This window comes from Diospyros lotus, chromosome 10 (assembly GCF_014633365.1).
Source record: "Diospyros lotus cultivar Yz01 chromosome 10, ASM1463336v1, whole genome shotgun sequence".
Classification (NCBI taxonomy): Eukaryota; Viridiplantae; Streptophyta; class Magnoliopsida; order Ericales; family Ebenaceae; genus Diospyros; species Diospyros lotus.
In genome coordinates this window covers 34,581,946-34,597,187 of record NC_068347.1, presented here as the reverse complement: position 1 = coordinate 34,597,187, position 15,242 = coordinate 34,581,946, and the positions used below count along the sequence as shown (strand labels likewise).

The 15,242-nt window shown below is 35.5% G+C and overlaps 2 protein-coding genes across 5 annotated transcripts; one reads left to right on the top strand and one right to left on the bottom strand.

Annotated features, from left to right (window-relative positions):
* Window positions 1-839: 839 nt before the first annotated feature.
* LOC127811515 (uncharacterized) lies at window positions 840-14,060 on the bottom strand. Of its 4 annotated transcripts, none has more exons than XM_052351443.1 (8): window positions 13,825-14,059; window positions 12,937-13,046; window positions 11,230-11,379; window positions 10,891-11,129; window positions 9,324-9,434; window positions 8,758-8,802; window positions 8,083-8,206; window positions 840-992 (listed from the first exon to the last, which is right to left on the bottom strand). In XM_052351443.1, exons 1-8 carry the CDS (start codon window positions 13,925-13,927, stop codon window positions 969-971), a joined length of 906 nt encoding a protein of 301 aa, XP_052207403.1. In that variant the 5' UTR covers window positions 13,928-14,059; the 3' UTR covers window positions 840-968. The 4 variants fall into 4 exon arrangements, with proteins under 4 accessions (XP_052207403.1, XP_052207405.1, XP_052207404.1 ...); XM_052351445.1 differs by lacking the exon at window positions 840-992 and adding an exon at window positions 4,969-5,218 and having other exon boundaries at window positions 13,825-14,058; XM_052351444.1 differs by lacking the exon at window positions 840-992 and having other exon boundaries at window positions 7,929-8,206; window positions 12,937-13,025; window positions 13,825-14,060.
* LOC127811516 (probable fructokinase-4) lies at window positions 1,756-5,616 on the top strand. The gene is made up of 4 exons (XM_052351446.1): window positions 1,756-2,286; window positions 4,256-4,588; window positions 5,081-5,197; window positions 5,305-5,616. Exons 1-4 carry the CDS (start codon window positions 1,885-1,887, stop codon window positions 5,431-5,433), a joined length of 981 nt encoding a protein of 326 aa, XP_052207406.1. The 5' UTR covers window positions 1,756-1,884; the 3' UTR covers window positions 5,434-5,616.
* Window positions 14,061-15,242: the final 1,182 nt, after the last annotated feature.

Genomic DNA, 15,242 nt, shown 5'->3' with positions numbered 1-15,242 from the left:
TCTTTTTTCTTCTTAAAAAATCGTTGATTTTTTCATATTATATATTTATATATGCAATTTGATAATTTTTTAACAGAGTTAGATGGAATTTTTAAAGAGAGACTAAATTGCAACAAAACTAAAAATTAAATAGCTGATATAAGGTAAATTAAAATGCAAGGAATATTTTGTTACAAACCATAAAATTGAGGGATTAATTGTGTTAATCCCTACATAAGTTAGATGTGGAATAAAAAAGCTTAATATTGCAATAGATGATGATTAATACTTATATGGATAGAGATTTCACTATTTATAACAGTTTAGAGATCATTTTTTTACTTAAAATTAAGTCTTTTTATTAGATAACAACTAAGAACAATTATCTTAATCAAAACAAACTTTATTTCTTAACATTGTCTTTCTATGATTTAAAGAGAAGGATTTGTCGTCCCCACAAACATGATACAGTGATAAAATATTTAGAATTTTACATAAAATATTGAAATTTAAGGTAAGATAGAATTATTATTGAAATATAATATTTAACTAGAATACAATAATAAGATTAGAATGTAAGTTCTGTATAGATTGCATAGAATGTTGAGTTCTAAATGTGTATAGACTATGATCGTATTCGAATTTATCAGAGGGATATATCAAGGGAAAATGTCACCCACCTTTAAGAATTAATTAGACAAAAATCAAACACTCTAGGTAAATTAAAAAAATGAAAAGAATTTGTCTTGGGTTTATCAAGATTAGTTAAATCACTGGATGGTATCAGACAACTCATGGTCACGAATATTTTTTTTTTTTTATTTCAAGAAGATAATTCTAATCAGATTAGACAATTCAACTGTGAATAGGATTGATTGACTTGTCCTCAATCTTGTACAAGACCCTTCCTTCATTTGGGTCCAGCCGAGTTTCATATAATACAGATGCAAAATATGGTCTACCTAGTGGACCAAAGCCGATGTTATAGCCTATACGCGTTTGTTGAGCTGAACCTAAAAATCATCAAAAATGTATATAAAAATGATTAAAAACAAAATTATATAGAATTTTCATAAAATTAATAACATATTAATACGGGTGGCGACCGTGTGCTAAATGGGTCAAGCAAAGACCCGTCAAACCCCATGGATGGATTTGCCCATTCAAAACCCGACTATACCAAAGTCAATGGGCGCCTCCGCCTTTTCAATTATTAGTAATTATTAATTCCTTCCCTCGCCATCCAATGGCTGTAATAAAAAAATAGAAAGTAAAAAGAAAGATCACTCACGTGAAAGATTAAAGAAATAAATCATCACTGACAACCACGCGCGCCACGTGAGTCGTGACCTCAGATTTGTTCAAAGACTTGTCAGGCGAGGGGGGGGGGGGGGGGGGGGGCTAGTGGAATTTGTCGAAATTGAGTGGCCATATTTTATAAAAATATGAGGCAAAGATATAATTATTATAAAAGAAATAAGGGAATAAAAATATAATCACGTCAATTAAGAAGACTTTATGAAAGAAAAGATCGTTTTATTTAAGCGGTAACTATTACTAAGAAGACGTGAATAATAATAATCTTCTGTTAGCTCTACAAGATATCTATAATGACTTGTAGTCGTCTATAAGGATATTTATAAGACAGACCAAAAATAAAAGTGAATCTTTCTCAGAATAAAGATATCAGAGGGATCAGCCATCTTACGGCTGCTCCCTCCCCCTCTCTTTATCCCTCTATATAAACCCCCAAAGTCTCCAAGTTTATTCTTCTTCTCTCTCTCTCTCTCTCTCTCTCTCTCTCTCTATATATATATATATCTATATATATATATATCTATATATATATATATCTTCTGTGTGTGTATATATATATAAAAATAGCAAGTGGCAGCGTTGATTTCCATGGCGACCAACAACGGTGAGAAGGGGACGATCGTGAGCTTCGGCGAGATGCTGATCGACTTCGTACCGACGAAGTCCGGCGTATCGCTGGCGGAGGCGCCGGGATTCCTGAAGGCGCCGGGCGGTGCTCCCGCCAACGTGGCGATCGCGGTGTCGAGGCTGGGCGGGAGGTCGGCATTCGTCGGAAAGCTCGGGGACGACGAGTTCGGCCACATGCTGGCCGGGATCTTGAAGCAGAACGGCGTCTGCGTCGACGGGATCCTCTTCGACAGCTGCGCCAGGACCGCCCTGGCCTTCGTCACGCTCAAGGCCGACGGCGACCGCGAGTTCATGTTTTACCGGAACCCTAGCGCCGACATGCTCTTGACTCCCGAGGAACTCAACCTTGACCTCATTAGATCTGTACGTGATCTGATCTCTCTCTCTCTCTCTCCCCATTTTGCCTGTTAAATTCCGGATCTTCCGTGGATTGTCTGTTTGGTGCGGTCCGTTGCACTCACGCGCTGTGAATTTCCTTTTGGAATCATCGCGACTTATGGTTATGTGTCGAGAATCACACAGCCGGGGGGCGCGTAGCGCGCTATGTTCTGAGCACCGGTTTCCTTTCTCCTGCTTAGTCTTCAATCTTTTCGCAGTTAATGCGTAACTGAAATTTACAAGGTTTTAATTTAATTTTTATTTCTATCTAGGGCCCTGGATGAAGACCCACCCGCCTAATCTCACGGCCAGGGGTTAGGCGGGGCTCTGGATGGAGGCCCACCCACCTAACCTCCCGGGCAGGGCTCATTTGCACACTATGTTCTTGCACTGGCTTATTTTTTTTCATTAAATTTATTCACACCTTCATACATTCATACACGGTTATTATTAGAAGTGTCACGACTAAGGGTCTAAATAGAGTAGTAGTCTAAGGGAGTGGACAGTGTTGGTGAGTTCTAAAATCTCGTGTGGGGGAGAATGGTGATTTAGGATTAAGGGGTAAATAAAGGGATTACACTAATGGGATATAGTTAGATCAATAAATAGCAGTTGAGTGTTACCCAAAAACACACATAATATATGTATGTATATACATGAAATCTCATCGTAGCTTGTTGCTTCTGTAAACAGCCAAATCGCCATCACCATCAACATTTAATATTTTCTTTGAACGTTGCTGTTGATAATGATGCCCCACCGCAATTTCAAGACTTTGATTATTTGTTTGGCATGAGCTGAAATCTAGGGCTCTTTTCTTTGGTATTCCCCTATTGAGAGGTGTTTGGTTGACCTCTTTCACCACTTATAAACTATTCATTTAACTTATAAATTATATAACTTATTTTATTATGTGTTTGCTCAACATATAAGTTATTTTAGCAGTTTATTCAATAAGCTCCTCCCTTCCCCCCAATTTTTTCAAAATAAGCTCTAGCTTATTTTGTTGACCAACCAGTTTGGCCTCAAACAACTTTCTAATTTCTAACATTTACCCATCTCCTTCGTCTCTCTGTTTTCTCCAACATTGCCTTCCTCGAGCTTCAGCCGTCGCCTCCAGACTCATCCCACGTCGCCTCCAGACTCATCCCATCAACTGTAGCCTCCATTACCACCTCCTCCATACCTGGCACCTCTTGCCTCCATCATCGCTTCCCCTTCCATCAATATATTTTTTTAATAAAAGTGTATAATTTATCAACGTATAATTGTAATAATTTTATTAGTTAGACATTAATTTATAATTTATTTTTATTAAAAATTAATATTTTTATAAATTTTATTTGTATTATATTTTATTTTAGTCTTTTTATTAAATTCTGATAGATTTTTAATTTTTTTAAATCAAATATATAACTATATAAATGACAACTTATAATACATTTATTCAAATATGTTATCAACTTAATTGTTTTTTTGACTTTTAAGCTTTATACAATTTATAAGTTGAAGAACTTATAAGTTAGGGGGGGGGGGGGGGGGGGGGGGGGGAAGAGTAAGTCAAACAGCCTCTGAAGAAATAAGTACCAAGTGAGCATATTGGATTTTTTGCTTCATGCGTGCTTATGTGTTCTACACCCACATTCGTTTCAACTAATCGGATAATCTGTTTTGCTTTTGTGCCTGTTGTTGGTCCAAGTCCTCGTACCTTTTGAATATTATGGTGATGCATTTTGTAGAAAATAGTGATGCTTCGCGGATTCCCTTGATATAAATTTAATTCTTATCTTCTATCTGTTGGTTTAGTAATTTTTAACGGAAGATGTATTCTAAAGTCTACCCCATTCCACTTGACGCTAGAGATCTTGGCTTTCGAGTTGTAGCTAAGTTCAGTGGATTCTTGATGTCAAGAAAAATTGGATGATCTGATGATGGGTTTTGGTTCCATGTTTAGGCCAAGGTTTTCCATTATGGATCAATAAGCTTGATCGTGGAGCCATGCAGATCAGCTCATTTAAAGGCAATAGAGGAGGCAAAACAAGCTGGTGTCCTGCTTTCTTACGACCCCAACCTTCGGATACCACTATGGCCATCGCCGGAGGAAGCACGCAAGCAGATTTTGAGCATCTGGGACAAAGCAGAGATCATCAAGGTCAGCGATAACGAGTTCGAATTCCTCACAGGGAGTAACAAGATAGACGATGAAATAGCAATGTCCCTGTGGCACCACAACTTGAAGCTTCTCCTTGTGACTCTTGGCGGGGAGGGTTGCAAATACTACACCAAGGTAAAGCCACGAATTTCAATCTTCTTTGATCTTCAACCTTTAGATCTAAAGCGATTGGTAGATAGAAGCGGAATTACCTAGAATTCTCACTAGTCAAAACTGATTGGGATTAAAATAGTTAGTTTTGGATGCATCTTGTATGGATATTGACGGATGTGGGCCATTCCCACCAAAGGTGGTAGACCAAATTGTAAGGGTGTCGATGCTTGTGAACAGGCTCACTCTGTCCCTTCTGTCCTGGCTGGTTCTCTACCATGCAGACCATAGATTTAACAGGTAGAGAGATACTACCACCCCCCAGTTATAGTAAGAGTTTTACCTAGAATGAGGAGGGTGGCTACCTGATGATGGGAATTTGAGGAAACAAACACTTAGCTATATGACCAAATCCTTTAAATTCATTGGATTCCCTTATCCACAAACATAGCTACAAATGGAGTAGTTTATCTCGTTCGTTTGTCATCTTCAATTTGTCTAATACTTGCTACACAGAACTTCCATGGAGCTGTGGATGCATTCCATGTCAACACAATCGACACAACTGGTGCCGGCGATGCATTTATCGGTTCTTTCCTCTCCAAGCTTGTCGACGACCCATCCATACTCGATGTAAGCTCCTTGCTGCTATTCCTGTCGTTTTTTATCGTCATGTTACCCAAAATTCTGTCAAAAACTTGTTCACACACAACTCAAAATTGGGATGGAATAAATTGCAGGAAGAATCGAAGTTGAGGGAAGTTCTGAGATTTGCAAATGCGTGCGGAGCCATCACAACCACCAAGAAGGGAGCCATCCCAGCTCTCCCCACTGAGCCTGAAGTCGTCAGTCTTCTCAAGGGTGAATAGAAGACTACACATTCTTCAATTGCCTTTTGTTTTGTTCCTTCACTTTCCTTTTTCTCTTCCCTCAGATTTGCTCCTATGTGAAACTTAACCAGAGTTAGCGTCTCTCAATTTTTGATTTGATATCTTCCTGGTTGTACTGCCACAAGACTTCGTGGTACTAATAAATTCTATCTTGTTTTCCAATTGTGTCACACTACAAGTTTCTAGTTGAAGGTGGCTAATGACTCACATGATTAAGTAATATTCTTGTCACAGTCACTTGCTAGTGGTTTTGGGTAATGGTTGTAATATCATTTCTACCAACACTTACGAGTTTACAAGATTAAACAATATCAACTTCTTTAATAAACTATTGTCACCCAACTTGCAGAGATCACCTTTGTCGAGTGCGCTACTTGATGATCTATGACCCAATAAGAATCATATATTAGCTAAAGTTAATACTTTGTTTGTTGGCCCAAGATTGTGATTGTTATTGTGATTTAACATGGTTTTTATAACCTCGTCTTTAATTTTATATATTCTTGTATGATTATACAACTATCCTAATATACTCATATCTCTCATGCTTTTATTTTGCACATATTAGTACGTTGCTACTTAACATTCTATGCTATACAATAAAACTGATTCTATAATCATTTATAGAATTTTCCTTTTAACTTTCACAAAATCTTACTATCCCCTAAAATGTTAAATGCATTTTTTCATTTTACTCATTGTGTTTTAATTTTATAGATAATATCTTCACTAATTTTCTCCACTTTTTGGATGATTTAATCCCATATATCTAAATTTATATGTTCTTTATGTGAGTTAATCTTCCAAGAACATGTGCATGAGATATGAAAACTCTATATGTTAGGAAAATAAGACTTTCAGTTCATTTGAAGAAATGGCAAATATATTCAATTAAACAGCTGGATAGCAAAGTAGTGGTGTGGGTATATTCTGGGGCAACCCCACAATTATTTTGATTGAGAGAAGGCTGTAGTGGGGATTCAGATATTGACCCACAATGGCTTCCCAATAAAGAAAGGCTTATCTCGGGATTACCGCCCTGCCGTCTTTTTCTTTAATAAATAATTGATTGCGGGTGAGTCATGTGCCCCCCCCCCCCCCCCCCCCCCCCCGGGGAGCCATCTATTAAGGGTAGGGTATATGGCCTACTCATATCTGTAAAGTTGCCCTCTCCCAAATGAAATATAAAAATGGGGTAGGATCAGGGGCCGGGGCGGTCATCCAAATATAAAAATGAGTCCATTTCCAAATCCTAACCACTAGCAGAAGTGCCTTAGCCCCACCTAAATTATTGGAAACCTCCTATACTCATACAAATCTATGCTTTAAGTTATTTTCCTTGAAATGGTTGAGATTTCTAGTGCACCAAATAAACTAGCTGCAACTAACCATTAGGTCAAGCCCCATAATGAGCATGAGAGCCAAATAAAGGCTTTTTGCCCCCTAAGCAAATAAAGGCTTTTCTCTCGTCTGTTTCGAGCAAGCACAATTGTGAGTTGTGATTCAGTTTGATTTGATTTGCTTAAAATTGATTTAGTTTATGGCTCACTTCAACTTTAAAATAAATCAAAACTTTTAACTCAAATCAAGTTCACTAATCACTCAATTTGACTCGCTAAGCTCAAATAACATCTAAATAAGTCAATATCAACTAATGAATCAAGTAAGCTGAGTAGCTAATGAACATATTTATAAACTCGACTCGTTTAACTCAATTTGATAATAAGAACAAAAAGAAAAAGTAAAAAAATTTTGACCTTGACACACCAAAAATTAATCACATGTAGAAAAATGCATGGGTCAAATTGATAATAATTTTAAATTAATGAATTTATCATAATTAATTACATATTATGTGCAAATTAAATTTACTATAATTCATTAGAAAAAAATACTTCTCACAAATAAGGTATTTTATAATACTTAAAATTTTAAGCTTGAAAATTATTTTTTTTGTGTATTTTACTATTAAAAAAAATAACATAATAGTAATATTAACTTATAATTTGTATTTTATATATATTCATGTAATTCAATCAAGTTTGGCTCATGAGCCAGACAAGTCGAACATATCATGAATCAAGATCAAATAAAAAACCCATGCTTTTTACCTCTTCTTCAACTCATTTGATTTATGAACTTAATTTATTGAGCTAATTAACGAGTTGAATACAATATCTGGCAAGCCAGAGCTAAAACATGTGCACTACCGTCTTATTTATTTATTTACAATAGAATAAATAAAATAAATAGAAAAAAAATTAAGGGACACAATGCAGCTCCAGGTGTAAATGTGTAATTACTACTTCAAGTACAATTTGGACCACTAAGATGAAGTAATACCCCTATGTTATTGCAAAAGCAGAACTCCGTACAACAGAGAATCCTAACAAAAGGAATCATTCAAATCCTATGGTACGCATAGATACTTTTAAAAAAATTCCCTTGCGTAACTTACCAGACAAAATGCTTGATTCTTGTAACTGTTCATATATATTATAAACCTCATATTGTAGTATGGTCCTATGATTATCACATGAATCCAAAGGAATCATTATTTTCCTGTAACACCATGTCCTACCCTACTTGCTACTATAAAACAATTGCTTGGGGATAACAACCACTAACCTCCATGCGGAGAGAAGCCCAGACTGACTTGCACCTTTCCCACTTTGCTTGCATGTGAGCCAGAAATGCCTTTGCCCATGGTTCACTGCTCCCCTCCAAGCTCAAATCATAGGGCACAGAGAAACTGTTCAAACATTTGATATAAGCAACCAGTATTGATATTGATTGCTAATCTATCATCATAATAGTAATGCCAACCACTAAATTACTGTACTCTCATAATTTCTGTCCTGTGAAATCATATATCTCCAATTTTTCTTAGGAACTACGAATTGCACATTAATATAGATGACAAAAATCTTTTCTTGAGCAGTTGGCCTTACATTTTGTGTCTCATTGCAGACCAGAGACGAGTTAACCCCTAACTCACATAAATAAGGGTTCATCTATATTTTTTTTTAATTTTTTCTTGATAAATAAGGTTCCCATCTTATTGAATCATGACATACACATTACTACATAAATGGGAAATCAGCCAGGCTAGGGACTGGGTCAATAGGTCTCTGATAAGATACAACTATGAAAAAATATTATGTTGAAACAAAAAAAGTATCAGGTCAGATTTACATAATTGCAGTAAACAGCATTCCTTATTCACCCACTCAGTCTATCTAAAAAAACTTTACACATAATACCCGTGCTACTTACATACTTGAAAGATATGAAGAATCTTACCTCATCAGTTCCTCTTCCTGATATCCCTTACTAGAGGTACAATTCCTGCAAAAATATTACCACCTTAATAGATACATCATTATTAAAGCCTAACCGAAACAAACCACTTCCAGAAAGAGCAGTTAAAAACATAAATGAACTACTAAAACAGAAAGACATTCTACCATAGAGAGGTGTATATCCCAGTCGCTCTAATGACATTTTAACCCATTTTCTTCAATGAAAATAGTAGTTTCTCAATAATCCACTTTTATTTTTAGACTTAACACCTTACAGAGGATATGGCCATGGATACAGATTACCGGATTTCTAGGATTTCATGCAGCCAACCCCACCTAGAGGGATAAGGCTTCTGTTTGTTGCTGTTGTTCTTAATTGTACTCCACTTTTATTCTAATTTCCTATATATAAAATTATTGTAACTTGTTTTAGTGTGTCACAACAAAAATTCTTAAGAGGTATGAGAACCAGATGTAGGGCAATTAGCTTCATTGGATTAACCATGGGTGACTATTCAGGGTGTATATAATTCTGAGGGAAACCCAAGGCCAGTATAAAGAACATACCTGTGGAGTAAAATTTTGAAGAGGTGAAGAGACTTGGTGGAAAGATTGCATATAGCATCTGTAATATGTGCCTTGCTGAACAAGTACACTACTGGATAGCCAAGAAGCCATCTGCAGCAACATCCAGTATTCACTTACCATAACAAAATCAAACCGTCATTTAACATCACAGAAAAAGTTCGTTAGTTTAGTTAAAAACAAAAACACCAAATCCATGTTTCAATGAGCTTGTAATTTTGTTCATAATTCCATTTATAAGCATTGCTGGCTAACCACCCATTCTCAGCCACTGCATATGCAACTGCCTTTTTACGTGGGCAAATAATTGAAAGAATGTAACTGAAGCAGAAAATTCAACAATGGAGATCCAAAGAGATCTAACCTTAGACCACTCCGAGATTACACTTTTCCTTAAATTAGCTCTTCCTGGGTCCTTTTATGGAGTGCATTAAGAGGTGTATATAATTGAATCTTGAATAACTTATTTTAAACTTGTGCATTCCAACATCTCCCCTAGTACAGATTTGCCTATCCATCATCACCTAATCTCATGTATGCATGAGCAACTAGTAATTAGAAAGGGATTGTCTTTCTTTGCCATTTAATTCATCAACGAACCCAACTAATCATGACGAGTAATGATAGAGCCCTAGGCCGCAACCCAGGCCCCAGCTTGAAGCAACTTCTGCATCTGAACTCAACTTGTTGTAACATTGCATCATAGCTTTAGGAGACCTTGGGCGTGTTCTTATACACTGGATAAAAGTACTCAGCAGAGGAATGATTATGTAGTCAAATACTTCAAATTGTCTGATTTAGACTAATACTCTGATAGTCTTGTATCTATGGAAAAGGGGGGAGGAGGGGGATTGAACCAAAAAAAACAAAATGGAAGAGAATAATTGACTAATAATGATATCTAAAAACTGCACATCAAGTAAAAAGCATCCTAGAGAGCATATTGATGTATGCACTTGAAGTCCAGGCGAGGAAAATTCTTTCAGGCCACAAGAAGAGAAATTGCGAGTGTATTTCAGGTTTGATACTGTCAAGAAGCCATTAGTGGCCAATAGTTTTCCCATGATTTTATTAAAGCACTAATTCAAAATTTAAGTGAACTTGACACAAGAAAGAAATAGAAGGTGCTGAAAAAACGTTTCCTATGGCACGAAACTAAAAGTCAATAAACTACCTAGAAAAGCAAAGGAAGGAAGTCCTTTTCTTGACTTGGCCTGTGAGCATTATACCTACCCTTTTTAAGAACTCCTGACCAAACTGATAATTGGATGGGCCAAACCTGGAAACCACTATCCAGATGCCTCAGGCTTGAAACCACACTTTTAACCAAGAAGAAAAGATAAAAATTAGGGATGACATTTCACTGGAATTGACGGCACATGCAATAGCACAGTTTAGGCAACACAATTACACAGCTTGCTTCACTGCAGTTAGAAAGATCAGACCATGTCTAAGCACTTTACATTGGAGAGGTCATTATAAAATATAAAATATAACATAAGGTTAAAAGCGTTTCATGCATGTGTGTGGGGGAAAAGCAGGGAGTTACCCATTCAGCGTTGGCACAGTGATGTGTTTGTCTCGCATGCAGCTACTGAGATCAATAAATTCAGAAGATTGTGAAATTACTTGTTCATCAGTGGTGGATTGGCTGTTGTGTACTGAGTCTGTTCTGTTATATGACAAGGTTTCATTTTGTATTCCATCAACAGGAAAGATCAAAGAAAACAACCTCTGAACTGATAAAAGCTGCATCACGACTGAGCTCTTTTCAGTTTGTGTTATCATCTGGAGAAAAGATGAAACAACACTTGTCATCAAAAGGAAAGGAGATGTCTTTAATTAGGAAACCATGATTTTGAAAATTAAATGATTTTCCAGGAACAACCTTCGGAGGATCCTGTTCAAGGTCCACAAAAAGCAGCTCCTTTTCTGAATTTAAGCTTGCTCCAGCAAACTCTGCAAGCCCTTTGACATGTATCAGATATATCATGTCTTCTATAACCATGACTCTCAGATGCTGAAATATGGATGACTCCTGAGCACAAAACACCACATCAAACTTACACTAGGTGTACATGAATATCAACAATGAATATTTCAAGATTGAAAGGTTTAGAAAAGGCTACACAAGTTTCCAACGTTAAATGCCCAACAATAACAGGGACATGAAGGAAGTAGAATGGCTAAAATTCAAAGAAAGTACCTTCAACAAAATCCCCCAGAAGTAAACCATGTGAAGAATTAAAGAAAGGTATAACTAATTCAGCAAAAAAGAAAGAAAGAAAGAAAGAAAGAAACTAAGAAAGAAAACAACAACTAAATGAGAAAGCATATATAAAAATTATGCATCAAAAATTGTTTGATGCGACTTAAGTTGCCTCAATTGGGAGGCGGGAGGACAAAAGCCACAATGCAAAACCCAAACCCTAATAATTTAAAAATGTGAATCCCCTCCCCCTGCTTCCTAACAAATTCAAATAATCAAAATCCAATAGAAGTAAAGGAGAATACTATCCGCTAAACAAGTAGTCTGCTTAGCAAGATAGTTAAGCTCCGTAACTATAATTTCAATACTGACCTCCAGTAATTACTAAAATGGGGTAAATAATATAGTCAGTCTCTTTATGCTTTGTAACAAAATAGTCTTTGTACTTCAATTTGTCTTATAGCAACCATTAAACTTTTAATCTTGTTATACTTTAGTCCCTTCTTAAAAATTCAGTCGGACCCTATCAAAAAATTATCATGTTGCAAATATATAAAATAAAGAAAAATGAAAAATAAAGAAACAAAGAACCAACGGTAGTCGGCGGCAGTTGCTTAACATTTTGAAAATTCTGTACAAATATATACATAATTTCACATGTATATGAAATTTGCAGTAAAATTTTCGTAGGTGAAAGAGAAGAATCTCTCTGATTTTGGTGGGAATTTTTTGATAAATTAAAGGTAAAGCGACTTGGAAGAAAATCCAGTGATTCCCGAAGAAGAAGAAGAAGAAGAAGAAGGAACCCAACAATGGGTTCTTCTACTGCTGGGCCCATAGCGGCAATTACTGGTGGCAGCCATTAGCAATTTCTATTTCTGTGTTTTTTATTTTTGATTTTTCTTTATTCCATGTATTGCCACTTTATAATATTTTGACAGAATTTTTAATAGGATACTAAATTGTAACAAGATCAAAAGTTGAATGGTTGCTACAAGACAAATTAAAGTACAAGAACTAATTTGTTACACAACATAAAGTTCAAGGATTACAAATGTTACCCTACTAGCATGTATAGCTGCAATCATTAGAATAATGTGCCCCTAAAACTTTCTAGCAAGCTCAAATCTAAAAACTCTTGTTGTAATCAATTGAACTCAACCAAGACTTGCATAATTATAACAAAAGAATGTAACAAAGAATGATGTCAATTACGTTTCAAACTCGCATATCAAATCAGGAAGCAGAAATCTGTCATGAAGGAATAATTTTTGTAGAATTATGAAGTGATTACACTAATAGTAAACACTTGGATGCTGAATTATATTAAAATGGCAACAAACAGTGAAGCATTGACGATTATAGAGAGCTAGTTCAAGATCAAACCTTCTGGCTAAGTTTGAGAACTTCACAAAGGTGATCTTGCAATTCAGGCATCTTCCCTCCATAGTCAACCATTACAACTGCTCTCATCCCTGTACACAAGGCCAGGATATCTGACCAACAATATTCCATTAACGTTAACACCTAAAAGTCATCTCCCTTGTTACTTTTCTTTTGTTTTCTATCCTCTGTTAAAAGAACCCTTGCTTTGTCATTTCTTTATTCTTCCTTTTATACCAAACAAGGAAAAGTCAGTTTCCTTTCATTTTCTTCTTATAAGCAAACTGAGAATGAACACTTTCTTGCATTCTCCTTTCCATCTCACATTCTCATATTTTCTCCTTCTACTTTAAGACGCATTAGATGATTATTTTCAATTGAATAACAAGAGATCATAAGTAGAAAAAAGAGAGGTAAACCAATATATAAAATTAAAAATTCTGACATCTTTCCCCTGACAATATCTTCATTATTGTTTCTTAAGGTAGCCAAATAAGGAATAATGTTTTCCTCCAGATGCTCCGCCTTTCCCTAGTCAAGTTTATGAATCATTCTTGGTTCTCTTAAACTCATATTTGCCGTTTGGGTTCAAGTAAAACATAGCCAAAACTCTGCAGCCTCCAGTAGAGCAACCCAACAGTTTTAGTGTACCATCAGTTGATGCATGCAACCATTTCAAATTTCCATTAACATCCTTGTATATATGTAGATTTTGAATGTCGGAAGACGAAACAGAAAGATTCAAACACAGAAGTGGAATTACGAATAAATTTTCGCGAGAACCGTAACCCTAAGTGATTAACGGAGAAATTCCGATGGCTGAAAACTGGGGAAGCCGATTAATATAATGAGAAAGGCCTGAATTCCGGGGGGGGGGGGGAGATCAAAGACCTGTATCGAGGCGACGTTTCGAAGCGGGTTTGAGTCGCCATTTGGCTCGAGAAACAGAGGATTGAAGCACCTTCATCGCCTCCTCCAGCTCTGCAGCTTCCATGGATGCAACTCCAACAATACGCAGATTCCCTGTGGAATATGTACCGTGAACACCAAATATATATATAGATAGATAGATAGATAGATGGTGGTCGAAATGGAGGAATTGAGGTGCGAATAGAGATGTTGATTGAGATATATATAGTGACATTCAGAGAATTCTATTGGTAATAAAAAAATTCATTTATAATGAAAAGATACATATAAGGAGATAGTGGCATTAGAGACATGAAAATTGAGAAAGAAAAAAGATATAAAAAAATTCATTTATAATGAAAAGATACATCCATAAAGAGATAGTGGCATTAGAGACATGAAAATTAAGAAAGAAAAAAAAGATAGAAGGGAAGGGAAAGGGAATAGGATAGACATAAATATAGTCATTTCACTTTATTAACAATAAAAAGTGCATGTTATTTCCTATAACACATAGGTGGTCTTTATGTTTTAGCCAAACTTTAAGGGTTTATTGTGAAATTTACCTAAACATCATTTTTCGATCCCAATCAAAATTATATTTTTTCATGAGTTTTTCTAATTTTTGCTTGTAAAAAATGTTATTTTCGTAACATCAACTCATCATTTCCTAGTTATAAAATAACAATCTTATAATTACCATCAAGACTCCGCCCCCCTTCCCCTCAAAAAAATTTGAGATTGCATGCACTCAAACCTCTTGAATGTGTCAATTCATTAGCTAATGAGTAGTTTTGTTTGAATAAGAATTCAAACATAATTCAAGAAGCCCTACGAATTATATTTATCACCATGGCTAAACATTGATTAGAGTTGGTTTTGGAAGAATATCTAAGTCGGATGAACCATTATAAATTATAAATTTAATTGTGTTTTGTTTGCATACCTTATCATCAATGGGTCATAATGTTCAAAATAGGAGGAGTTATACCAATCATAAAATATTGTTGGCAAACTTATTTAAAACTCTAGAGTATCCCTAAACAACCACACCTTTTAGGCCTCAAAATTCATAAAAACTATAAATTTTAAGCCTCGTTCTCATTTTTATGTTATTTTTCATTAGTATTTATTTTCGATTTTACCATTTTGTCTCTAACCTCTATCAAGGTTTTCAGTTTTAATCTAAAAACGCCTAAAAGCCTCTATTTAACATTTAACTTTATAAAATAAAAAAGATAAGAGACAATTAAAGAATGCCAATTTAGTATATAGACTTAAATTTCTTCTCCCTCTAAATCCAAAATCCTAACTCTCCCATTGTTCGTTACTAAATTGATAAGTTAAAAAATGATAAATTAAATATTTGTGAAAGTATAATCAAAACTTGATGGGATATA